The sequence below is a fragment of the Limanda limanda genome, chromosome 8 (genome assembly GCF_963576545.1).
Source record: "Limanda limanda chromosome 8, fLimLim1.1, whole genome shotgun sequence".
In the NCBI taxonomy this organism is placed as follows: Eukaryota; Metazoa; Chordata; class Actinopteri; order Pleuronectiformes; family Pleuronectidae; genus Limanda; species Limanda limanda.
Window position 1 is genome coordinate 2,383,634 of NC_083643.1, and position 27,433 is coordinate 2,411,066.

General features: G+C 43.0%; 1 protein-coding gene across 1 annotated transcript; it reads left to right on the plus strand.

The window, feature by feature from the left end:
* The first annotated feature begins 1,501 nt into the window (after positions 1-1,501).
* chka (choline kinase alpha) lies at positions 1,502-27,433 on the plus strand. The gene is made up of 12 exons (XM_061077121.1): positions 1,502-1,859; positions 3,612-3,720; positions 5,967-6,020; positions 13,634-13,747; positions 14,611-14,744; positions 15,064-15,168; positions 16,421-16,479; positions 16,698-16,785; positions 19,824-19,932; positions 20,036-20,142; positions 20,231-20,312; positions 23,935-27,433. The coding sequence occupies exons 1-12, from the start codon at positions 1,594-1,596 to the stop codon at positions 23,992-23,994; spliced, it is 1,287 nt and encodes a 428-aa protein (XP_060933104.1). The 5' UTR covers positions 1,502-1,593; the 3' UTR covers positions 23,995-27,433.

The following is a 27,433-nucleotide window of genomic DNA, read 5'->3' on the forward strand; positions in this document are numbered from 1 at the left end:
CTCCACCTCGTGCTTCGCTGATACATCTCTACACCGTGCGCTTCTTTGTGAAGTCAGAGAAAGGCAGGAAGTGACACGTCAGAGGGGCCCGTTCTGTGAGAGAGGGTGAAAGCACACAAACCCTCAGGCTCCTCAGAGGATTACTACATATTTCTATAATACTGTACACAGCCGCTGTTGTGAAGCCAGATTTCAAACAGGGTAGGAAAATGCGAGGGGGACACAGTGGCAGATATCACTGATTCCCTCAGAAACTCCAAATACATACATAGTTTTCCCTTTTCAGAGGATATGTAATGTATATGCTACACATACATGTCTGGGTGCTTCTTTGCTATTTTCTTTTATAGCTTATTCTTCCTTCTTCATTAAGGAGAAGAGCTGGATTCCAAGACTCATCTTCAACTCCAGCTCGATCCTGTAGAACCTGGATCCTCAGCATCAGACGTTTCAGACTCAAGACCAAGAATTGCCTCCTCATTGTCCTCATCTTCATGCAGCTTCTTCATGACCGTGTCAAACGTAAGACCAGCCATACCTAACTGGTGCCAGTGGACAATGACTGTGGACTATAGTGGATCTGGTCTTGATGCTGGATCATGATCTTGCTGCCGACCAGAGACTATGATGCAGCAGGACTGCTTCACATATAGTATTGAAGTTATCCTTCAAGATGTTTCCCCTCATCATTGCTGCTAAAACCTTTCTCCTGATGATGTTCTCATCTACACATCTGTATCACTTGTGTCCGTCCTGGGAGACGGATCCTCACATGTGTCTCTGAGGTTTCTACGTGTGTTTACCTGTTAAAAGGGTTTTTAGTAGTTTGTCCTGACTCTTGTTGAGGGTTAAGGACAGATGATGTCCCACCATGTTAAAGCCCTATGAGACAATCTGTGATTTGTGAATATGGGATATAGAAATAAAACTTGATTGATTGATACTAACACTCTGGATGAAGAAAATCAAATGCATATCAGTCTATTAAGTTATATTTCGCCTTTGATTTTGTTGATCCAGCCATGGTTAGCTAACAGCTCGTTAGTATTGTTGATATTTGTCTCTCTCACTAGTAATGGATGTAAAATAAGACTCACAAGCATCAGATGTGTGACATGAATACAAACTGTACAGGTAATTTTGGACCCACGTGTGTAAAAGTGATGTAGAACTACAAAATGTCTGTTTGTTTATAGAGGAGGAGCCGAGGAAATGAATACCGGTCATTTTTAACCCATGTTGTGCATCAAAGGGTTAATTATCCAATTAGTATCTATGCATGTTTACACGGTGGTGCCTTCAGGGAGCTTATGTAACATCTATACTAGGATGTATACATCCGACAGTCCTTGAAGGCGCCATCTTGTTTGTTATACTTCTACGTGCAATGTCCGAGTCGGCCAATCAGAGCAGAGAAGGGTCGCGGGCGTGTCTTGAGGCCACGCCCTCCCGCATATATAACGGGCCGCTGCGGTGTTTGATTCATACGTCGTCAGAGAGAAGCGTGAACATCTGTGCGTGAAGGATCCAGATCTGATTAATAAAGACCCCGCCTCTCGTCCCTCCATCTCCCAGCGCAGAGCTGCTGTCTCCATGTTAGTGTTCCTCAAGAAGAACAACATGAAGACCAAATTCATCAATGGAGTGTCCTCGTCCCCCTCCATGTCCCTGGAGCTGCTGGTGACGGAGAACGCGCTGCAGGTCCAGCCCGACGCCCGGGAGGAGGACAGCAAGGACCCGGACTGCCTGGACCTGCCGGACCAGGACACCCGGACCCGGGCCCGGGAGTGGACCCGCGAGTTCCTGCACGGAGCCTGGAAGACCGTGGCCGAGGAGGACTTCCACATCACCGTGATAAGGTACCGGGCGGCCGGCTGCGTCTTTGTGAGGAGAGACCCGGTGGTGGAGGAGGCTGGTGCACTTCCTCTGGGTAGAGAGAGAGAAGAGCACATGTAATATACAGTCACAGAGCCTGGCTATATGCAAAATAATATTACATTTTATATAGAGTCACAGAGCCTGGCTATATGGAAAATAATATTACATTTTATATAGAGTCACAGAGCCTGGCTATATGGAAAATAATATTACATTTTATATAGAGTCCCAGAGCCTGGCTATATGGAAAATAATATTACATATAGAGTCACATCCTCCTGTCTATATGTAAAATCATCTAACATTGTATATAGATTCACAGAGCCTGGCTATATGGAAAATAATATTATAGTGTTGCATCCTCCTGTCTACATGTAAAATAATATAACATTTTATATAGAGTCACAGAGCCTGGCTATATGGAAAATAATATTACATATAGTGTTGCATCCTTCTGTCTACATGTAAAATCATATAACATTTTATATAGAGTTACATCCTCCTGTCTATATGTAAAATAATAGAACATATAGTGTTGCATCCTCCTGTCTATATGGAAAATCATCTAACATTGTATATAGATTCACAGAGCCTGGCTATATGGAAAATCATCTAACATTGTATATAGAGTCACAGAGCCTGGCTATATGGAAAATAATATTACATATAGTGCTGCATCCTCCTGTCTATATGGAAAACAATATAGTAGTGTTACATCCACTTGTCTATATGGAAAATAATGTTACATATAGTGTTACATCCTCCTGTCTATATGGAAAACAATATAGTAGTGTTACATCCACTTGTCTATATGGAAAATAATGTTACATATAGTGTTACATCCTCCTGTCTATATGTAAAATCATATAACATACAGTGTTGCATCCTCCTGTCTATATGTAAAATCATAACATTTTATATAGAGTTACATCCTCCTGTCTATATGTAAAATCATATAACATTTTATATAGAGTTACATCCTCCTGTCTATATGTAAAATGGCGTTACACCTTCCTGCCTGTGTTTAGAATATTGAAAATATAAATGTTTATAGTGTTACATCCTCTTGTCTCTGTTTAAAATATATTAAATATATTAAGTATAACATTTTATAGTGTTACACCCTCCTGCCTCTGTTTAGAAGAAGTAAAACATTAGTATAACTTGCATATTGATACATTATTATATATTTAAAAAAATCTAAAATTAATAAATACTAATTTATGTGGTGTTACACCCCCTGTTACAATTGAGTAAATATAGATTTTTTAATTAAGACAACAAGGAAACTGACAACATAAAATGGCTGTTTCAGTGGAATATTACAGCCGCTCTTATTTCTGGTCTGTAAAATCACTACAGGTTAGTTATTAATTCATATCTTAAGTCCCGCCCCCAAAGCCGACACCTACCAACAACATCAGATCCAGCCTTGAAGCTTAAATACGATTTTTTGGGGGGGAAATAAACGCCCTCTACAAGATTATTGGTTTTATTTGCTTTAGCTGCTATTCTAGTTGTTGATGTTGTTAAAAAAATAATTCACAGTTCATTTGAATGTCTTTGTTAACTGAGCTAGATAAGATTTGACCAAACATAATAAAGACACAGTCAACTCCAGGGTAAAAACCTCTTTGAATCCATAGAACACGAGGGCGTGTGAGCCAGCATGTTACTAATGGAAGTCCCTTTCTGTAATAATCGATCCTCTCCTCTGGCTCTCTGTGTTTCAGAGGTGGTCTGAGCAACAAGCTCTTCCTGTGCAGCCTCCCCGACGGCCTGGACTCTGTCGGGGACGAGCCGCGGTGCGTCCTGCTGCGCCTCTATGGGGCCATCCTGCAGGTGGGAGACTCATCTACTCGTTTTTACCGTATAAAAAAAAATACCAGTAAAAGTAAGATCCAACCTCACACGAAGGACAAGCTGTGTGTGAGAAGTGTGTCTCAGTATTGTGTAGCCACTGTCCTGTAGTCACTGATGTTAACCTGCTTTTAACGTAGATAACGAGCTGCTGATAACCACAGACGTGTAAGAGTCATATCCGACCTGTCAGAGGGTCAAAGGTCACTTCACTGCTTAGTTGATAAACACAGGAAAAAGATAATAAACATAAAACATGATTCATACATTAAACTATGTGACTGTGCCACCAGGCTGTTGTAGCTGCTGTTGTTGTTGATGTGTGTGTGTGTGTGTGCGTGTCTGTAGCATCTGTGCATATGCTTATGTTAGTGTATGCATGTGCAGTTATGCCCTCATGTGTGTGTGTGTGTGTGTGCGTGTATCTGCGTGTGCGTGTTAGCCATTGTTGTACATGGTGATGTACCCCCATGGCTGTACATGCATGTGTTCTTTGCCGTAGGCTTCCCAAAGGAACATGCCTTGGGCACGCTTGTTCCCAGGTGAACCCACCGAAACCCACGGTACAGTATGAGATCTCTGAAATCTCAGCCTAATACAAAGACACACACTTCTGTAGAAACAAACCTGGCCCCCAACTCTGGGAAGGTACATTAAGGAGGGGATAAAAAACAAAACTAAGTGTCGACATCTCTCCTGTCTGTCTCTTTCCGTCTCTGAACCCTTCTACGCCTTTTGTTTCCTCGGCCCTCGTCTCTCTCTCCTGAGACGACGCGGGCGGCTGTGTCCAGAGCTCATGATCCCAGAATGCACCTGGGCCAGACACGTGTTTCCTTTTTTGCTAATTGTGACACAGCTGCTCTAAAGATAAGCGCTTAGTCACCATCGCGCCTCAGCAGCCGATTGATTTCACCTGCTTTTATTGAGCGACGAGAGGTCAAGGACTTCAAAACATTTGCACAAGATTCCTCAAAACAGCGATTTCTTATCTCCTGCTGCCGCTTCCTCGGTGTCAGAGGCTCCGATTGTTTGTTCCAGTCTGCAGCGATAAGTCACAGACTGGAGCCCAAACACAGACGCTGCTCACCTGCTGCCCTCAGATCTTCCATTTGCAAGCGAATCAGTTTTCATGTCCTGATGAGACCTTCATTAAGTATTAACTAAAGTCGACGTAATTGCAAACAGGCCTAGAAGCCGTTAGCTTTTATTGCTCGGGATGTCGCACGGAGCGAAAAGCACCAAGACAACGGTCGCCACATCCAATTAGTGATGTCCCATCAAAGTGCTAATAGGATCAAGGAAGTCCGAGGACATTGTCGTTGGAGTGCACGGGAACTAATGACTAAACAAACCCTGCACCGTGACCGGACCCTGTTTCTGGGTAACGGAGATATGTGGACAAGGGGGCTGGACAATTAGTGATTCACCAAGATAAAGAAGACGCATGATGTTTTTTTAGTGAATATAAAAGTTCTACAACCCCGTCCGACTCGTTGTGACATCACAGTGCCCAACACAATGCACAGCTAGCTGCTGTTCTGCTGACATCCCCTAACGAAGTCAGGTGCCTTAAAGAGACAGGAGCTGAAACCCAGTGTTTGAGACAGGGGCTGAAAGGAGGAGCTGCAGCAATGGGCAGTCTGAGGAAAGTGATTTATTGATGGGTGCTGAATTAACAAAATATGATAAAACATTTGAATAAAAGAGGAAATCCGCACACGGAGCTTCCATTTAAAGAATTAATTTGTGGTAGTGACGTTTCCAGAACAAAGGATCTTCATAGTTCTGATAGGTACTGAGTTGTCTAAACATTTTCCTTAGAATGTATTCTATCTGTGGTGATGGCGGTGGGGGGGGGGGGATGCACGTGCACGAAGGTCACTCTCGCACGCAATATAAAATATGGGGGAACCGCCGCAATCTAGATACACTGCACTAGGGCACGTGAACCTCTCCTCAAGTAAGAACCCCAAGTAAAATGATTAGAATATGAGCATCATATGTTTTCTGCTTTCTCTTTCCGGCTGTTGCGTTTAGCAGGTAGTCAGAGGGGGGGGGGTGGGGGGGTTGGGGGGGCACTGTCATCTCCCGAAAGCCTCGTGTGTCTCTGAACTCGTTGTGTACTGTCTGCTCTCTGCAGGCCTGGCTGTAGGTTTGGATGTTGGCGCTCACGGGCGGCTTCACGTGATTTCGTGGAAACTCATTTTGTTTCTTTATTTCCTCGATAGATGTCCTGTAACAAAGGAGATTCCCGACAGTCCAGCAAAGAAAACCTGTTCCAGGTAAGAAACCGACGATGGTGCCAACGCCCGGAGTCTCCGCACAGCGTCACCACACTTTCACCTTCTCACGTGTCGGCACCGCCCAGAACACTGTTGTGTTTCTCGAAATTCTTCTCTTCGTCACGTTGGGACGGGGTTTCGTTCGGACTCGTCTGATCTCTGCAGGCGGCTGTTGTGTGTTTTCACAGAGAAGCTGAACCTCTGCCACCAGCTGAGCTTTTACCTTTAACCCCTTTTCAGCCCCTTTTCTAACCCTCGGCACCAGAATCATTTTACAGTTTTACAGTAAAGCCAATTTCTTATCAAAGTAACAAAGTGTTTAACAGAAAGTTTTATTTGGCTCGAGATGTCCAACAGCTAATTTGAAAATCAAAATGTCAATATCAACATGAAACCCTTGAAAACATGGTTAAAATGTTCCGGCTCTATCAGTAAAGTCACCTAATGAAGATCACTACTTTAATCATACTTTATAAGAATCCATTCCACCAAGTTACAGAAGAATTCATGCTTTACAACATCCGGAGAATACGCCCCCTTCTCACTCAGAAGGCGGTGCAGGTTCTGGTCCAGGCTCTGGTCATCTCACGCCTCGACTAGTGTAACTCCCTCCTGGCAGGTCTACCTGCTACTGCCATCCGACCTTTGCAGCTCATCCAGAATGCAGCAGCTCGATTGGTTTTTAACCAACCTAAATTCACTCGCACTACTCCGCTCCTCCGCTCCCTACACTGGCTACCAGTGGCTGCCCGCATCCGGTTCAAAACACTAGTACTCGCATACCATGCTGTAAACAGATCAGGTCCAGTTTACCTCCAGGACATGGTCAAACACTACACACCAGCACGTTCACTCCGCTCTGCTTCAGCTAAACGACTCGTTCCTCCTTCACTGCGAGCTAAACACTCATCAAAATCACGACTGTTTGCTGTCCTAGCTCCTAAATGGTGGAATGAGCTCCCACTCGACATCCGGACATCTGAAAGTTTACACATCTTTCGCCGAAAACTAAAAACACACCTCTTCCGACTGTACCTTGAATTAAAAAAAAAAAAAAAAAAAACTAACCACTTTTGAAAACTAACACTTTGGTAGCACTAAAATGGCACTTACTTATAGCACTCTGTAGTTTTGCTTTATTTCGAAGAAATTGTACTGTCTTGATTCTTGTTGTTCTTGGTTTGTACCCTCAGGGTTGAATGCACTTATTGTAAGTCGCTTTGGATAAAAGCGTCAGCTAAATGAAATGTAATGTAATGTAATGTAATGAATCAGTTCAGTGTTCTCTGCGTGATCCTGCTGACTCCACGCATTTCCTTTGTAACAGAAACGTCCTTGTTGTCGTTCGCTGTGATTTGTGAATTAGCAGCAGAGCTCTGTCGCTCCTAATGAACACCAGGTGGTCGGTCTTTGCTTAATTGATTGATTAGTTTGTAGCGAGGTCGTTAGTAGTTTAACGGGCACACGCAGGACTGTTAGCCTCTTAGCGCGTTGAGCATGTGTGACCTCATCTGAACCAGTCGGAGACGTGAACCGTTGGATTTGAGAGATTCTTCTTATCCGTGTTTTCGAGGCCTGACTGGATGTGTTGTCCTCAGTCGTGGATCCTGTTCAGTACGCTCAGCTCAAACAAACCTGATTAAAAATAGACTCTTAATGCGGTGAAACGGTTGAATCTGACAGCGGAGTTCAGCTGAGGAAACTATATTTAGAACAGACGACCACGGCAGATTTGGAAAGGACAGAACTTTGTGTTGCCAAGTCCCAACGACCTGGAACCGTCCCTGCGTCTCGCCGTGTGGACACTGACGGACCCTTGTCCCGTCTTTAGGTATCATCGGGTCTGTGTAGGATGAGGTCACGCCTCAACACACAAGCCACAGTCAAATGTCATTTCCTGTGAACAAGAGGTCCCTGTCCTGCTGCAGGATCTCCGTGGTGTCACTGATAAAGACGAGCGAACACAACCAGCAGCCAGCGTCTCTGTGAGTCTCCTCCTCTCGCTCGTCTCTCACAGGGACACGAGTCATGTGACTGGATGTTTCCATCACAGCCCACGACCCTTGACCCTCACGTTAGGGACACGTCATGGAGGTGAGGTCCGGTTGTTGAGGTCAGGCTGACGCACAGCCGACCCCGTCCAGATCCACCTTCTCTAACAATGCTGTCTGGTCAAGGTTAATCCCGTTTGGATTAGAGGGGATGAAGCTGTATTAATCCCTGTGGGGATGTTTCACATGTCACAGCGACGCACGAGAGAACAAAGCAAATTTACAAATGACGGAAACCCCCCAGGGATAAAAAGTTCTACCTTATTTTTTATTTATTGGCGATTTCTGACTAGATACGTGTTTAAAAATACATTTTAATGTGTTTATCTATTTACGAGTGCTTCTTCATATCTCTTTATAAAATGCAATTGCATAATCCTGCAAACTAAAAATCATCAACTTTACAACTATTGTATAAACGGAAATATCTATGCCTCGTTATAAATTTACTGTAAATGACGAAAAAGAGTCAAAAATTCCCCTTTGTCTTGATACTTGAATAACAACATTTAATAAAAGGGATTTGTGTAGAAGTAGTTTGTTTAACCTTTTTTAAAATTGTAATATTGATAATCAGACCCAAATATGTGACTGTTAATTGTTTTGATTAAACATTGATGTAATGATATATTCCCTGTATTTAAACAAACCCCCGACCCATGTGTTACACAACGGTTCTTGTGTTACTTCACATCCTTATCGCTGCACTTTGACACTTTGTCGCTCACAGACGACTGGAACAAAAGTGTGACTGACACTGATTCCGTTCACTTCAGATGGATTTGACTGGTCTGTACTTAATCTGTACTTAAGTATTAAGGGTTGAGGCGTCAGCTGCTCGCTCTGCACCTGTTGCATCACAGCCGAGGCCCACGCGGCTGAAACTCTCAGGACTGATACGGGACCAGTGAGAAACATCGAGGCTCAGATGTGAAACAAATAACTACAAAATAATCCCAGAGATCAGCTGAGGGACCGAGTGTGGTGTGACGACGGAGGAACCTCCTGTTCGCTCAGACAGGAAGTTCAGATCTACAACAGGAAGCGTCAAGGTCCTGACCGCTGAACAGGAAACAGCGTGTGAGGGAAGTTGAAGTTCGTCCGTGTGTGAACCAGAGTTTTGTTTCAGGGACGCGATACTCGACTCAAGGACGGGAGCTAGCATAGTAGCTAAAAAAAGTTATAGCAAATTAACATTGTTTTTTTTTTTTTTTTTTTTTTTTTTTTTTTATTGGTTTTCACAATTGAAGATGAAATTTCATACATACAGACGTATATGAAAACATTTTTTTTCCCCACCCCCCCCCCCCCCCACCCCACCCCAGGGGACAAACAGAAAAGAAAGAATTAAATAATAATAATTTAAAAAGAAAAAATAAATAAATATATATATATATATATATATAGACATCATTGTCATCAATAAAACAAAACAGAACAAAAACAAAAATAAAAAAAAAATAAAAAAAACAGACAAAACATAAGGTGTGCGTGAGAGATCATTCATGTGGTTTTCAGTAATGATAAATGACAATATATACTGTACATGACATATAGGACAAAACTTCACACTTGTTCAAGCAGGTATGTAATAAAAGGTTGCCATATCCTGCTGAAGTTATCAGTAGGACGTCGCAGAGCAAGTCTGATCTTTTCTAGCTTCAAGAGTTGCAGCGTATCATTGTTAAATTAACATTGTTTTAAGGCTGTGGCAAAGTTTTACAAATAAAAAACCCACATTGGATTAAAAGAATCATAATAGAAAACATATTTGCTGATAGTATTCACACTTGTAGATATCCTGCTAACAGTTTTACAGGTGCAATGCTGCAGTTGGCCACTGGGGCAGTTTAGCACGTTAGAGAAGAAGCCAGGTGGTTAGAACGGAGCTCATTCATTGGTGGAGGAGCCTCCATTTTGTTTGGTTTGGTACAGGCAACAAAGCTTCCTGGTCAGGTTCAGTTTAAAAACTGACATTTGCAAATACATATACTGCTCATAATTGATAAAGAAAATACAAATCAACCTAAACTCATCAAGTCGCTTGCTTGACATCTATGACTTGTGGAAAATGAACATGTGAACCAATGGAGGTCTCCTCTGGGAGCCGGAGCTAGAACACACAGCGGCGTTTCAAATAGGTCAGAGGAGAGTGAAGCGCCGAGCCGGGTGCAGGCCTGGGGGGGCGCCGGCAGACAGTCGATGGGAGGAGCCGGGTCACGCTGCTGCGGGACACCGCCTCCAGGCAACACGTCAGGGGAGGGGCCTCAGAGTCCCGTGCCGGTTGGTTGTTCCCCCGTTCTCTAACCAATCAGATCGCACGACGCACTCAGCCATTCACGATGAAGCAGATAAAGTGGGAATTTCTAGAGGATTTAACGACCTTCAGTTTCCGAACGACACTTCCTGTCGCCGTGTCAACAGAACGCAACTCTCAGTTTGTAGAAATCTGTGTCTGACACGAGGGCAAAGTCAACATTGTTATCTGGCCCCAGATTTAAACTGAACTGTTTGACCGACTCGTGTTCCTAATCACTATCTGTCAGTGAAGCTGGTTTCAGACCCGACGGAGGAATCGGCTGCAGGGTTGACTCGTAGTTTTTCATTTCACACGCATCAGATCCAACTCTTATCACAACGAACTCTCTTGACGTCTTTGTTCACACAGCGACGTCTCCTGGATTTCCACAGACTTTGTACCAGGAGGTTTCTGCAGGTCGTACAGAACGTCCCACTCGGAGCTTTGCGTTCACACACGAGCCTCCATCGTGAGAAAAAGTCCAGTGAATGTCTGTAAACAGCTCCGGACACCGTGCACAGACTCAATGTCCATTTGACACGTAGCAAATGTAGATTGGAGCAGCTCTCGGTCGTGTGCTGCAGATCCAGGTCAGTGCACACAATGATAATCAAGATGGTGCCTTCACTGACTCACTGAAATAGGAGCGCCGCGTCCAATAAGCCCGACCCCACGGAGCCTGCGCTGTGCTCCAGGCCGCCAGCTGCTCCGTTGTCTGCCCGTATGCGTGTCAGTGTGATTATGTTAATGTGGATCATTCACACTGGAGATTTAAAAAAAGTAGATGCCATCAGCAATCCGCAGATAACGACATGAGTCGGCGATCGCTGAGCAAACGACCTGGGAATGAAACCCGATGTGTTCAGGGGACGGAGGTTTTATTTATTCAAGATGTTGAAGCCCTTTTTAAATGTTCGGTTATGATTGAAACCATGTGCAGGTTCTGTGGAGGTTCACTGATCTACAATCTGTTGTGATTCCCGATGACGAGTGGGAAAAGACCTCTTGCTTTAATCACGCTGTTGAATTGTTTCCAGATTGTTTCGCAGATGACAAAACTCCATTGGTAGAAAGATCAGAAACTCGAGTGTTTGTAGTTTTTTCTCATTCTTAACAATAAATCTATTAACCCTTTTGGAGTATCTGGAGTATCAGTGTGTTGCCTGTGTTGTGTGTCTGGTTGTGGTCGACTGTGAGGTTTTCATTGGTTACATCTGTGTGATATTAAGGGTTTTAAACTTAAGTAACTCCAGTGAGCGCTGTTGCTTTCTTCAACTTGGACCCAGCCCTCTTCCACTCAAACGAAGCAGCAGTTAGAAATCTGAGGTTTTTCTGAAACATTACATTTTTGGCCTTTTTCACGAACCTTTGCTTTTGCCGTGGAAACTGGATATGACTAGAAATAAGAATGTCCGTCTACACATCAATCCTTCCTCCACCTGTGTTTTGAATTCTCGATGTGAATCTCATCGCTCGAGGACGACACCAGAAAACCACTCGAGGGAAACAAACGCAGTTGTCACACAATCCCTTCTTTGTTCTCCATGTTTCAGAGGCTCAAGCGCGAAAACTATTTAAAAAGAATCAGTTGCCAAACTCTCAGGTCAGACCAGTTCACGTCGACTGGTTATTTAGGAGCTACACAAATTTTCCCCTTTTTTTTAGATTCTACCTCAAAGGTTTTATTGCCTGTTCTCCAATGACAGAGAGAAAAGCCTGTCTCCTTGGTCCAGCGCTGTTTTTATGGCTGTGTCTCCTGCAGAATGGGTCGAAACAAAGTGGAGGTGGCAGTGTTTTCTCTGAGCTGGCTTCCTGCTGCAGCGTCAGTGTGAAACACATTCCCTGGCTCGCAGCCGAGGATCCAACGCTCTGGCTCCACAGCAATTTATCTGAAGGTTACTCACTTCACAGGCCTGAAAATGCAACGAGCCTCTGTGACCGTGCTGCAGAGCCGAGCATGACCACGGCGTTTAACCACGTTTAAAAAGAGGGAAACCGGCCCTTGAATGGAACTCATAAGTTACACTTTTAGTTTTGGCTAACGAGAACTCACGGTGTAGTTTGGTCTCCTGGTCTCTAACAGTCTATTGCTACTTAGCTAAAAAACCTTGAATCTCCTGGAAACGTGAGATTCAGTTTTCCAGAGGAACCAAAGCTGTGGACCCTTCCTCTGTGTTTGTCGTGATCCGTTAATTGGTCGACTCCCTCTCCCCTGCCAATGACCTCCTGCCTATTTGGTGAGGAGCCCAGTTTTCTTTCTTCTCCCCTCACACTCGCACACAATGGAGTGAAGCCGAATCGCAGCAGCGCTCAGTCGTTTAGACTTTCAGGCTCCGGCTCACGTTTGACTTGGTTGGAGAAACAGATCGTCTCCCTCTGTCCAGAGATGTGATACAGATTTATCTACAGCTCTCAACTCAGGTGATCAGCTGATCGGTGACTCAGCAGAACCTGTTCCACCGGCCGTCAGTCAGAAACTCCCGCAGGCTAAATCAAACTAATCCGATTTTAATTGGAAACACAAACACGGCTGTTTAGATTTCATAATGCAAACCATTCAAGAGGGCGTCCTCACACTGATACTTGCTCCATTTCAAACGAATAATTGATAAGCTCCAAAATATGAGACCATCGCATTTTTAACTCGAAAAACAAACTCTTATATATTATGATAGATAGATAGATAGATAGATAGATAGATAGATAGATAGATAGATAGATAGATAGATAGATAGATAGATAGATAGATGGATACTTTATTAATCCAGAGGGAAATTTAGATCATCCAGTAGCTTATACACTTTAACACCTCACTGACATACATACATAAATCACATACAGAGAACATATTTACAGATACAGGAATGGAATGCAATGATGTGATTGTGTCAGTGTCCAGCAGGGAAGTGTTGTTGTGCTGCTGGAGTGGATAGTACTGTAGTGGATGATATTATGTGTATTATTTTTATTATTATAAACGTCCTGCAAACTGTGTTCTATCTTAAATACATACGACAGTAAAGTCCGTGAGCATTTAACCAGAGATCATCATAGTCTGTTATTCAGTTGCCATCGTGTGTAAATCCAAGAGAATCCCTGAGATCTAATCTACACCTCACTCTGATTCCCACGTTTCCATCCCGACACTGACCAGAGGGAGTCTCTTATCCAGCACTACTGGGTGGAGGTGGAGGTGGAGGTGATGGAGGCCGACCCCACAAATTAAATCAATAAGTAAGCGTTCCTGTGTTGTGTGTCTCCAGGGCGCCGAGGCCATGGTGCTGGAGAGCGTGATGTTCGCGATCTTGGCCGAGAGGCAGCTCGGCCCGAAGCTCTACGGGATTTTCCCTCAGGGCCGACTGGAGCAGTACGTCCCTGTAAGTCGCCATTTTGTTGTTGACTGTTTTAACTTGCATGATGATCCTCCACAAGGGAAGGGAAACGGAACTCTCTGCATTCCGGGACCGAAATACATTCAACCGACTTCTTCTTTTTTTTTGTTGAGACGTTTTGATTCAGTCCTAACAGATTTTTTTTGTTAGTTTTATTGAAACCTCAGCAAAAACAATCAGTTGAAAAGTTTTGACTGAAAATATTCTGTTTTGTGTATATAAAGTAGAAAGTGTGTTTATTTTTGCGTTGCTAGGACTCCTTTTTTTTTGTCCATTGAAGTAAATCAACTTTTTGTTAAATATGATTCCATTCTTTTTAAGATAAATGCATTTCTTTTAGGGCTGGGCAAGTGAACTCGTTTTAATCGAGTTAACTCATCACTTGAGTTAACTCGATTAAAACGATTGTTTATCCGCCAATTATTTTCTTTTTTCCTGTTCTGCAGCAGTCAGCAACAGACTTTCACAAAATAAAAGCCTGACTTTCACAATAAAACAATAAATAATCAAACCTGAGTTAATGCGAGATAAAATAATTAATCGAGTTAACTCATCACTTGAGTTAACTCGATTAAAACGAGTTAACTTGCCCAGCCCTAATTTTTTTACAATTTAATTTAAATATTTTGGAATTTAATTTGAAAACTAAACACTTGGCTCTAAACCAGGTTATTACTGATGGGTCTTGATTTTCCTTCTTAAATTCTGTTATTTTTAAATGCATTTTTCAAAACAAAGCCATTTTGAGAGTTGAACAAAAAGGTTTTGTCAGTGCAAATACTAAAATACTTAAAGATTGAAAAGCACTGGTTATGAATAAAATGCTCAGTAACACTTTCTTGTGTCAGAGTCGTAAACTGGACACGTGTGAGCTGAGCGACCCCAGCATCTCGGCCGAGGTGGCGGTGAAGATGGCCCGGTTCCACGGGATGATGATGCCCTTCAACAAGGAACCCAAGTGGCTGTTTGGAACCATGGACAAGTGAGTGTCTAGGTTTGAGTCTCAGTCAGACGTGTTTCACCTCCTTATCGTCAGAGTGTGAGTGTTTATCATCGGTAACCTCGGATGCTTCCGGGTTTATGTGTTAGCGCTGTTTACGATGTGTGGTGTTAAAGTCCGTTGTTCTTTTCCACTGATCTTCAGTGAAGACGTCTCACCACTTAGATCGTCTGTGTGGAAATTCACTGGAAGCACCAAACCCTGTTTCTTCTCGTTTGCCAATCAGATCATGAATTCGAGATCATGTGGGATGTCGTCTATAATCACTTTAGATTAACGTTAACATTTATCGATACACCAGGTACCTGAACCAAGTCATGAGGCTGAGCTTCACCAGAGAGTCGCATCTGCGTCGCTTCAACCGCCTGCTCAGCCACAACCTGCCACGGGAAATGGATCTGCTCAAGTATGTTCCGGCTGACACACACATACACACACACACACACACACACACACACACGTACAGTGACCACACAAACACCACACATGTGTAACCTCATATTAACCAGCGAGTGAGAAAACATGCAGTCACACCAAACATGTGCAGACCTGCTCGTGTTTTAAGAGGAGTCTGTGACATCATCCACCCATCCATCAGTCTGTTCATCCCTCCATCCATCAGTCTGTTCATCCACCCATCCATCAGTCTGTTCATCCATCAGTCTGTTCATCCATCAGTCTGTTCATCCCTCCATCCATCAGTCTGTTCATCCCTCCATCCTTCAGTCTGTTCATCCCTCTATCCATCAGTCTGTTCATCCACCCATCCATTAGTCTGTTCATCCATTCATCCATTAGTCTGTTTATCCATCAGTCTGTTCATCCATTCATCCATTAGTCTGTTCATCCCTCCATCTATCAGTCTGTTCATCCACCCATCCATCAGTCTGTTCATCGATTCATCCATTAGTCTGTTCATCCATTCATCCATTAGTCTGTTTATCCATCAGTCTGTTCATGCATTCATCCTCCAGTATGTTCATCCCTCTATCCATCAGTCTGTTCATCCACCCATCCATCAGTCTGTTCATCCCTCCATCCATCAGTCTGTTCATCCCTCCATCCTTCAGTCTGTTCATCCCTCCATCCATCAGTCTGTTCATCCATCAGTCTGTTCATCCATTCATCCATTAGTCTGTTCATCCATTAGTCTGTTCATCCATTGGTCTGTTCATCCAGTCGTCTGTTCATCCCTCCATCCATTAGTCTGTTCATCCTTCCATTGATCAGTCTGCTCATCCCTCTATCATCCCTCCCTCCCTCCCTCCGTCCATCCTCTAGTTTGACACGTCCCAGTGACATTTTCCACAGTTTTTGTTCTAAAGTATTGATCAGACAGATCAAAAGCATATATATCTATAAATATATATATATATTCATTAGAGGATGTCCTGGAGCCTTAATCTCCGTCTGTCATCATGACTCTTATGTTTTGTCTCTTACAGTAAAGAGTGTTTTAGCGCTGGACTGTTCTTTAGCTCCTCTGTAGACTCTCTTTACTCTTTACTCTTCACACGATTCTTGTGTTGGTGGAAGTGAAGCTCATTTGAAACTTTCTCCTTCAACCTTGGATCCATATTTCTGTTTATTGATCATAGCGATCAGGAAACTGTGTTAATATGAAACTCTGCTGATTGATTTGTCTCTTTTATGTCCAGGTCTCTGCTGGACTCCACCCACTCTCCGGTGGTGTTCTGCCACAACGACTGTCAGGAAGGTAACACTTCTTCTTTTATTCTCTCCATTTCCTCTTCTCTTCTGTAAGATGACTGGATGAACAGATGATTTATATGTGTGTGTGTGTGTCTGTGTGTGTGTGTGTGTGTGTGTGTGTGTGTGTGTGTGTGTGTGTGTGTGTGTGTGTGTGTGTGTGTGTGTGTGTGTGTGTGTGTGTGTGTGTGTGTGTGTGTGTGTGTGTGTGTGTGCTGCCTTCAGGGAACATCCTGCTGCTGAACAACCACGAGAACTCGAACCAACAGAAGCTGATGCTCATCGACTTTGAGTACAGCAGCTACAACTACAGGTGAGTTTCAAACCACGGTAAAACTGACTGTAAGGTTAGCGTGGCTCAGGAGGAGAGCGGGTCGTCCCAACCAGAGGGTCGGCGGTTCGATTCCCATTCCGCAAGCGAAAGTGTCCTCGGGCAAGATACTGAATTATAAGTGTAACACAACGACAGAGATCGGCTCTGTCGTTGTTCTCAGGAGAAGTGTCTTATGTGCACGAGATAAAGATAAATACAAATCTCTGTTCAGGGACGTGGAGGCTCTGTCACGTCCACATGATTCTGTAAAGAAACAAAGTAACAAGAAGGAAGTGTCGGTTTGGGTGATACAATTGTGCGGTTGATTGCTAAAGGCTCATTTATCCCGAACGTTAGACACGGAAACGGACAAAGCCGACAGTTTGTACTCGTCTCCCGTATTCGTGCAGGTCCTCTGAAAACTGAAAACACCAGAAAATGAACATTTGCATCGTTTATTCAGTAAAATAAAAGTTTTCATATTGACAAACACACAACATTGTGTCTGTAGACAACTGTTGTAGAGATGAGAGCGACTCATCAGTCCTGCTGTGTCCTCGTCTTACCTTCTCTCTCTCTCTCTCTCTTTCTCAACTCGCTGCTCTCTGTGCAACAAAGAGGGGAAGGAGGAGGGAGAGGAGGGTGAAAGATGGAGGGAGGCTGATAGTGAGACGGAATGTGAAGGAGAGAGAGTTGGAGGGAGAGAGGGAGGAGGAGTAAGGGTGGGGGGGGGCGACAGGCAACAGAAACAGAGATATTCAACCGAGAAGAAAAGCTGAAAATAATGCAGTGGGAAAAGAAAGGAGAATAGGTTCCACTCGACTGGAAGCTCCACTGCAGCTGTTATGCAACCGGACTGATGCTTCTCAGAACCTGAACCTGAACCTGAATGGATTCACAGTCCAGCACCGGGACCAGAATCTGAATCCAGATTATTAGATTATTATATTAACGTGATTTCTCTGGAATTAAAATCGCTCTCCTCGAAGGAGCAGAGACATCTCTCCTGTTCCTTTTGTGAATTCTTGAGTGCCTCATTTTTCTGGGAAGCTGCTTAAACCCTGCTACCCCCCCAACCACACACACACACACACACACAGGAACAGACACACTCCTCCCTCCCCCCACCCACCCCCGCCCACAGCCCCGCCCCTTGAAGTCTCCTCATACGCTGCAGAGCCAACATGTGACCCTCTGCACACAGATGACCAAACATGTGAGCATGTGTGCAAACATGTAAAGCGTGTGCAGGAGGGACACGCCCACAACTGAACATGTGTGTATATATATATATATATATACATATGTTTCCCCCCCTCTCCAGGTTATAGACCCCCCCCACACAGTCTGAGCACTGGGAGGTGTTGTGTGGGAGAATGTTTTCCCAGCTGCTGATAACAGTGTGGGAATCCACCGTAGACTCCACACAACATGACTGTGCCCCCCCCCCCCCACCAGAGGGGAAGCCATCTGGTGGCCGGCTGGAGTAAAGGTCATAAAACCCACCTTCTCCATGTTAGTGGGTTGGACACACGTTGCACGTTTGGTTTTAATTGGTTATTTGATGCTGTAACGACGAGGTGACTCCTGATTGGTCGAGCTCATTTATGGAGAAGACCTCGTTACCACGGCTTATATAGCTTAATTTCTTGGATAGTGGCAGGAAGTGGAGATTAGAAAGATGTTTCTATTATGTCATGTTTTTTTTTTTTTTTTTTTTTGAACTTCTTTTTATTTCCTTTTGTCACATTCACAGTCATACAGTACATCGTTTTTAACATGAAATTAGGTATCACGGGTTCAAGTTCTAGGTTACTGGGGCTAACTATCCATGTATGTCTCGGGTCCAGGCCATCATTATCCAAATATATCGAAATCAAGTTACTGATTAAAAATGTCCACAGACACAATACATTTCACATAACATTTCATCAAGACATTATTCTGAAATAGTATGACCTGCATATGTCCATTGGTTAAAAGGGGAAACAAAGGGAACACAAAAGCAATATATATATATATATTTTTTTTTTTCTCATATCAGATGGAAATGTAGAGCAATCGGGGACCAGTTGTTTTTAAAAACCTCTGTTTTCAGTTGTAATAGTGCAGGGGGGGGCTCTGGCTTCAGCCAGGAGGCTGTTATTAGTTTATTTGCTATTAAAAGATATTATGTCATGTTTAATGTTTGATATGTTACTTGATAAATTAGATTAATCAGACCTACTTAGCTTCATATTTGCCCCTTGTCTTGACTGGAGTCTCGGTTTCCTCCCTTGAAGGCCGGTGGGCGGTGAGAGGATGAACCAGTATCGGTTGTGTGTTAACTTTCACTAAGCCCGAACACAAAGGGGCCTCAGTGAAGCCGACTGGATAATAAACATTGCTCCAGGGCCGGTTTGAACAGTTTAGAGCAGTAACTAGTGAACGTCCCTGAAAAACAAGGTCTCATGTTCTGTTGAGCAAACAGCATCGAGAGCAGCGGTGACGGATTTCACAGAAACCGACAGAACCAAGAAGTTTCCAAAACAAACGCACTAACACCAAAAAGACTTCAGCTTTCACTGAGCGATCATCGTAACCGAATGATACAGAATTAAACATGTAGAGATTTATATAGAAATGTTGTTTATCATGTACCCTAATACATACTAGGGTTTTGCAGATAGGTGAGGATTTCTTTGTGTTTAATTATGATTATTAGGGCCCGAGCACAGACATCAAAGGTGTCTGGTGAGACCCTATTGAAATTGTAAGGATTATTATTATTATTATTATTATTATTATTATTATTATTATTATTATTATTATTATTATTATTATTATTATTATTATTATTATTGTTATTATTATTATTATTATTCAGGCAAATGAATTGGCTTTTTGAGGGCTTTAACATGCTCAACTTCTTACCAAAATTTGCAGAAAGTTAGAAAGTGGTGAAAATTTACGTATTCTGAAGGAATTTTCATTATGTATGTATTATGTATTCTGACCCACATCGTCTCTAATTGATTCTCCTTCTGTCGACCTCACAGGGGATTTGACTTCGGGAACCATTTCTGTGAGTGGATGTACGACTACACCTGTGAGGAGTTTCCTTACTTCAAAGTGGACCCTCAGGCCTACCCCTCCAAGTCCCAGCAGGTGTGTGTGTGTGTGTGTGTGTGTGTGTGACACGATACATAACACAACATGGACATGGGTTGTATAGATGTATCGCTAACTGGTGTCATGTCTCCCTGTGCAGCTGCACTTCATCGACAACTACCTGCGTGAGTCCGACGGCGGCTTCGAGCAGCTGAGCGAAGACGAGCAGACGAAGCTGAAGGAGGAGATGTACGTGGAGGTCAACAGGTGAGAGCTCGGTCATGTGACACCACGTCAGCTGACGATGTAAAGTGCAAACGACGGCTCAATAAACCCTGTGTGTCTCTGGGTGTAGGTTCTCCCTGGCATCCCACTTCTTCTGGGGCTTGTGGTCCATCATCCAGGCCCGACTCTCCACCATCAAGTTCGGATACCTGGTGAGTGCTCAGGCGTGAAGACGTTGTCGACAGTTGCGTCCCGCAGGGCGTGGCAGGGTCAATATTTACTGTGTTGAGTAAACGTCAGAGCTCACGTTGACGTGTGAGTCCGACAGGATGTTACACAAACTCACACACACCAAGGTTATCTCTGTCACACACAGTTGGGTCATATTTAGCCTTTTAGGATCTTTTACAGTGTTTCCCCTACCATTCTATTAGGGGGGCGCTGCGGCACCTCCCGCCCCCCCCTGGAAGGTCAAGTTAATTATTCATTTTATTTTTTATTTTTTAATATGGCGCCAGATTTCTACATAAATCATTTTAAGGTGAAGTTCCATCCAGATGTGCACACACAGGTGAGCAACCTCCCACCAGCGGACAGAGAGCATCCACCTGAAAACATGTCGCATCGACCACCTGAGAAGCAGTTCAAAATATCCGTGTTTTTTAAACGCTCCCAGATGGATGATGGTAACACCCACTCTCCTGTGAGAAGCAGCCGGAGGAGGAGCTCTCCTGCTCCGGGTCCGAGTTCAGAGAAGAGCCCACGTGTTGCACGTCCCGCCCCAGACAAGAATCTGCTCAGTCACCACCGGATGACAGGTTCTGACCCAGCTTGGCTGTCAGAGGGGCAATGCTCCCCCTGGTTGTACAAGACTGATCTTGATAACTTAAGTATTACACCGGACGCCGAAGCTCCGCGCCGCGCAGTTCTCCAGCGCTCAGGCGCCTGGCTGTTCTCACGGGACGCGCATTTCTCAGCTTTCTCCGCTTGTTGTATTTAACCGTGAACGCACCTCGCCTCGCAACCTCAGCCTGAACCATTATTAACCCCGCTGCGTCACTTCCTTCTATCACTGTTTAATCTGTTTTCATCGGACCATTGTTCAAAACCGGCAAATCTGACGTGAAAAGATTTCATTTATAGACGGAAGTTTCAAAACGGTAACTTAACTCAAACGAGGGTTATGGCGAGGTGCTCTATTCTAACTCGTCCTGTTTGATTGCTGTGGTAACAGTGATTTCAGGTGGTAGAGAAGTCGTGATGGGAAGATTGCTAGTAGGATCTCGACTTTAGTCTTCTTTCACTTTAAGCGCATGCTCCATGACGTCTTTACAGCGATTTCAACCACTGCGTTTCCGTGTTTTCCTGAAAGGGCTTCGTGTAGACGAGATAAACATAAGTACCGGATCCAAAAATGTTTCCGGATTCAGGCAATCCAGGTTACTGATGGAAGTCAGTAAATACATACATTACATACATACATATATACATGCATGCATAAATAAATAGATAGATAGATAAATTACAGTTCATAGAGAATGAATAGGGGATTATTTCAGTTTTCTTTTTGGTTTTAGGCAGTGGTGGGAAGTAACAAAGTAGAAATACTTTGTTACTGTACTTAAGTAGATTTTTCACACAGCTGTACTTTACTTGAGTATTTATTTTCCTGACGACTTTTAACTTTTACTCGCTACATTTGAGCACAAATATCTGTACTTTCTACTTCTTACATTCTCAAAACTGGCTCGTGACTTGAGCGGCGGAGGTTGGTGGAACGTGCAGCTTTACACACGCTGCACCTCTCTCTCGCTCTCTCTCCCTCTCTCTCTCTCTCTCTCTCGCTCCTGCAGGAGCTCGGTTCAGTCTTTATTATTAGGGCCCAGGCACTGACAGACATGTGGCCCTATTGAAATTGTAAGGATTATTATTCAGGCAAATGAATTGTTTTTTTGAGGGCTTTTATTAGGTGACTTTACATAATTTTTTGAAGGTATTCCTTTTTCGATTCACATTCGTTTTCCCTTTCCTGCTTCGTGTCAACATCTGCACATAAATACATAACTCGAAGCAGCAAGTGGTTAACTCGTCTTAAAGAAAATATTGTAAGTAGTTGGTTTAAACAAAAACTGTTGGCAAATAGACTATCATTGGTTGGCCGTGTCTACTTAGTCTTACATGTCCAAGTAAACAAAACAAACAGATTTAAAACAAGTCGAGATGGAAAAACAAACAACACAACCAATTATATAAGCAAACGCAAAAACAACTTTCAGCCAACACAACCAAAAACAAACACTGTGTCGTGGACTACTACTACTGCATATTCACGCACACAATACATTTTTTTAATGGACCTCCCAAATGGAACCCTGGGTAATCAGGCCCAGTTTTCCACTCACTATAATGCCAATATAATTTTTGCAAAGATATTATATATCTATATATTGCCAATTCCAATCCTTAGACGCCCTTTGTGCTGACTCAACACAACTTAGAAGCTGTTGAGTCTTTATATATGTATTGTACAAACTGGCTAATGTGTACAACTTCAGGCAGGGTTGTGTCTTCACTTTGTCGTCCCTACAGGCAAGATACCCTACAGGTGTATTGTCACCCTGCTGGAAACAAATGCAAACACAACCGCAGGCCCATTCAGTGAAGATAGTCTAATGATAAATAAACAGGCTTACATGTAGATGTGTGGACAAGCTGGCGGGCAGGTAAACATCCAGGCAGTTACACAATACAGCTAATAGACACAAAATGTTAATTTGGTCTATTAGTGTTCTTAGGTAGAATCAAGAGGCACTTGTTTATTCTGTTGTGTTGATTCTTTGTTGTCTCTAGAAGTTCAGATACCACTTGTCCAATACTATTTTAACCTCAGCATCTCGGGTTCAAAATTTGTAAAGTTATACATTATATATATAGTGTTATAATTTTTTAAGTCAGTTGAAATAAAATTTGGTACTTGTACTTTTACTTTTGATACTTAAGTACATTTCAACACCAGATACTTTTGATACTTAAGTACATTTAACATGAGCAACTCTAAGACTTTAACTCAAGTCATTTTCTGACGGGTGACTTTTACTTTAACCGGAGTCACTTTCAAGTAAGATATCTGTACTTTTACTCAAGTATGGCTTTCAAGTACTTTATACACCACTGTTTTTTAAGAATGTTATGTCGCATACGTAGACAGCATAAACAGGCAGTTGTGAGAGGAAACCAGACCCGGACATTTATAGTCTCCCTGCCAGTCCTACAGAAGGGACAAACTGGACAAACACATGACGTCTGAGCATCACAGAATAGCCTGTCACTCCGAAATCCAAAATCCAATGTACAGTTCAAAATCATTAAAAGAAACACATTAACATCATGATTCCTTTAAGTTTTTGTGTCCGTGTTAAAGCTGTAAACCTAGGGGAAACACTGTTTTAGGATCTCAGAAAGTAGTTTCACTTCACTGCAACACAGAAAAATACATAATTTGAATATATATATAAATATATATGTATATGGCAGTTTGAATCTTGACCGTGTCTAAAATAGCGGTGGAGTAATGGAGCATTGACAGAAGTAAAGATCCCTTTTGTTTTCTGAACACAGATTTCTATGATCAACCATAATATTTGACCCATCCAAGGTAGACTCACCACAAGCTATGAGACCGTGAAACTATGTTGTTTGCTCCTGTAGGAGTCTATTTATACTCACAAAGCATTATCACTAGTAATTTGATTCTAGAAATTTAACTTAAGAATATTCAGAGTAGTCTACAGCATATATATTAATGCGTACTGTGTACTATTGTGTGTGTTGCAGGAATACGCCGAGGCCAGATTTGACGCCTACTTCCAGCAGAAGAAGCTCTGGGCCGTCTAACGAGCTGATGGGATGTACTTCCACTTGACTCCATCATCCACACTTTACTCTCACTCCCTGCCTCGGGGGGGATCCGCTGGCCAGTGCCGGAGTCGTGCTCACCGAAGCCAAAACCCTGATCGCGTGGCTCGGATACTTAAAGTACGACGACCACATAAGAGCCCCAAAAAAAATAGAAAAATCCTGACTTGTACTAACGTTCCTCGCTGGTCGGAGCTGCTCTCGGTTTCCGCCTGGTTCCAAACATATCTCTGGTTCCTCACTAACACAGTGAGGAACCAGGTGGATCCAGGTTCCACCGGCCCTGCCTGTTACTGAGACCCCCAGCCGACTGCTGGTCGGGGGGGATCTCTTCTCTCTCCACAGGTCAGACCGAGGTCTTCACTTCCATCATCGCGCACTTCACAGCTTGTTTGATTTTCTTCTTGTTTAAAACGGTTGTTTTTTCGGGGGGATTTTCTTCGGGCAGATTCCGTGACGTCGTGCATCAAAGTTTCCTGAGCTGCTGCTCAAACTCCAAAACTCCAACCAAATCAAAGACGTCAAACTTCAGCTGTTCCCGTTTCTATTAGATCTGATTCTGTGTGGCTTCTTCACTAGATCTGTTACACTGATCGACTGTGACTCTCCTCGGCCTGTTGTGTATTTGTACTCACGGGGGATCGTATTATAATGGATCGCTGTGACAGGTCGATCCACATCTGTGAATATCTCACGTCGGGTTTTACTACATGTTCAGCCAATCGGCGACAGGACATTCCGGTCAGCCGCGCTTTATGAGCCGAGGGAAATGTTGGTTTGATGTCTGAGACGCTAGCGAGCTAACTGACATTCCTGCTTTTTTTTTTTTTTTTTTACTTTTATAAACTGTTTCTGCATTGAAGAAAACTTCACACAGTTCGCATGACAGTGGTTCCTTATTGTGGTTTCTATGGTGATGCCGGAGGAAACGCTTACATGACAACTCGTCTCTATTATCGTTCCCAAAAACGTCATTTTTACGACACAGTTGAATTTTGCTTCATTTACTTGTTAAAGTAAGTTGTAGCTCGACTCTGTTAGAAGCAGCATTTGTAGTAGAATGTGACTTTGACGGATGGATCAGTGGCTTTCGGAGCTCGGTGCTACAGAGAGAAGCGAGTGGTGTCTCTCAGCTCGTCGAACCCAAACGGTTTGACAATGGGAGACGTGACAGTGAAAACTATTTCGTCCTGCTGCTTCTCGTCCAAACATCCTGAGAGCGGCTCATCCTACCTCACCCCATCGGCACGTCCCACATTCTGTGAATTTATCAGCATTCCTCTTTTCACAGGGACCACGATTTAGCCTCCGGGCTCGTCCCTACAGTAGCAGCGCCCCCTGTTGGACTTGATAAGAAATGCGTTGAATGACTAAAAAGTTTTTCCCTGGTAGAAATCTGTTTTTCTTCACGTTTCCCAACTTGTTACCCAATGACGAACCATCACCATAGAGCTGTGTCTGAAAACTGCTCCTTGTTTACGATAGAGTGCTGCACACTACTTTTACGCTAGCAATCCCACAATGCAATTCTCTGCATTTCACAGATGCTGTAGTTACTGCTGTTCATCTCTACAGCTGTAAGTAAAAACTCAAAACAACAGCAAGACACAAGAAAGTCCTACGGGAACAATTTGACGAAACCCAACTGTCGAAATCTTAAACTGTTGATAAACAGAACTATAGGAATCAGTGAATAAAGGACGGAGGGAGTGATTTCCAACACGGCTCCTCCTTCCGTCTTATTTACCGAAGCCTGTCGAGCTTTCGAGCAGCACATGTTTAGCACTTTAAAATGAAAAAATCTGCCCAAATACGATCCTTAAAATTCTAAATATTTTTCTAAAATAGTCGGCCCTTGATTTTAATGACAATGATGGATGAAGGCGCGCTTGATTCTTCCACCGGTGACGACACATATCACCGGCTGCCTCCGGCCTGATTTGTTAAAGCTCTAATGCAAGAATCCTGCACGAAGAGCTTTAAATATGCACTTGTTTGCAACGTACATGATATAAAGCAAAAAAAAGAAATTATAAAAAAGAATGGAAACGTGCCTCACACCTTCCAGAACGTTGCTAACTTTGTAGATTTGGTTTTAAAAAGACAAAACCAACAAAGATTCCCAAACTTCTCTAAATCTCAAGTCTTGCTGTTACCAGAACCACGTGAATAACGAGCCGGACCCGAAGTTTCAGCGGCGACGCCTCGTTACGGTTGCGAAGCTACGATTGGACAATCGTAGTATCGGGGGGGGGGTTTAGCGAAAGGCGACCCAGAGTCGTAATCGTCAAAACCGAGAATATTTGCCAAATACCTGCTCAAATGATATTCAAATGTTGTAGGAGGATTATTGGAGAATGATGCATTTGAGAAAGTTGTGCTGCTACACGTGAGAAGTGTTGTGGTGCCACAGCGGCTGCTCGTCCACCTTCATCCCAGTGAAGCTGTAGCAGATTCACACTGGTTTCCTGTGGGATCCACTGGGATTCACCTGAGGGAACTGAGCCGGGTCATGACACTAAAATGATCCCTTCACCAATCATCTACTGGAAAAACCCGGAATGTTTGAATGTCTACTGTGGCACTTTCAATCTGAGGACGACAAAATGTTCACAAACATATATATAAATATGTATAAACTAATATGTACTTGAGTATTTCCATGTTTAAACATCTGGGGGTTGTTGAACTGTGACTTTTGAGCTGATGAGATGTTATTTTACATACAAATGTGTTTTATTGTATATTCATCTTTATATTTCTTTTGGAATGTGGTTAATGTATATTTTCATGGTTATGTTCTCTGACACAACTGTTCAAATTGTTGTTTGTCCGTCTCTTATGAAGCAATAGTCTTTACTTCAGAACATTCAGTGGCTGTTTCTTCACTAAACCTGAATTTGTATTTTTCTTATTCAGAAGTTTATTTTTGAAATGTTTGCAAGTATTTGCCCTGAACCATTCCCATCTGAATATTGATCACCAGGATTTGCAGTTTTAGTACCTTCCATTATTCGTGTGCACTTAGGACCAAATAACTAAAATGCTAATCTAATTGCTCCTGATAAATTTATTTAGTAAACACATTCAAATCTGTGTAAACTTGAATTAAGTTTTCGCCAAGTATAAAATTACGGTAAAATATGAACCAAACCAACTTGCACCATATCAGTCTGGAGAATGTACTTTGTTCTAATTGTTTTTTTTTTCTTAAAACACATGTGTTCTGTGTTAGTAGCCTTAACTGCATCGTCACGTGACTCACAGTGAAAACCTTTGTGATCTATGCAGCTTCACCGAATGCATAATGTATAAAAACATGTTTTTAATTGAATGTGTTTCAGGTTAATCACATAGAAATGATCTTGGCTGTAAATCTACCTGCTTTGCACAAATAAAAACTGAAGAGGAAAGAAAA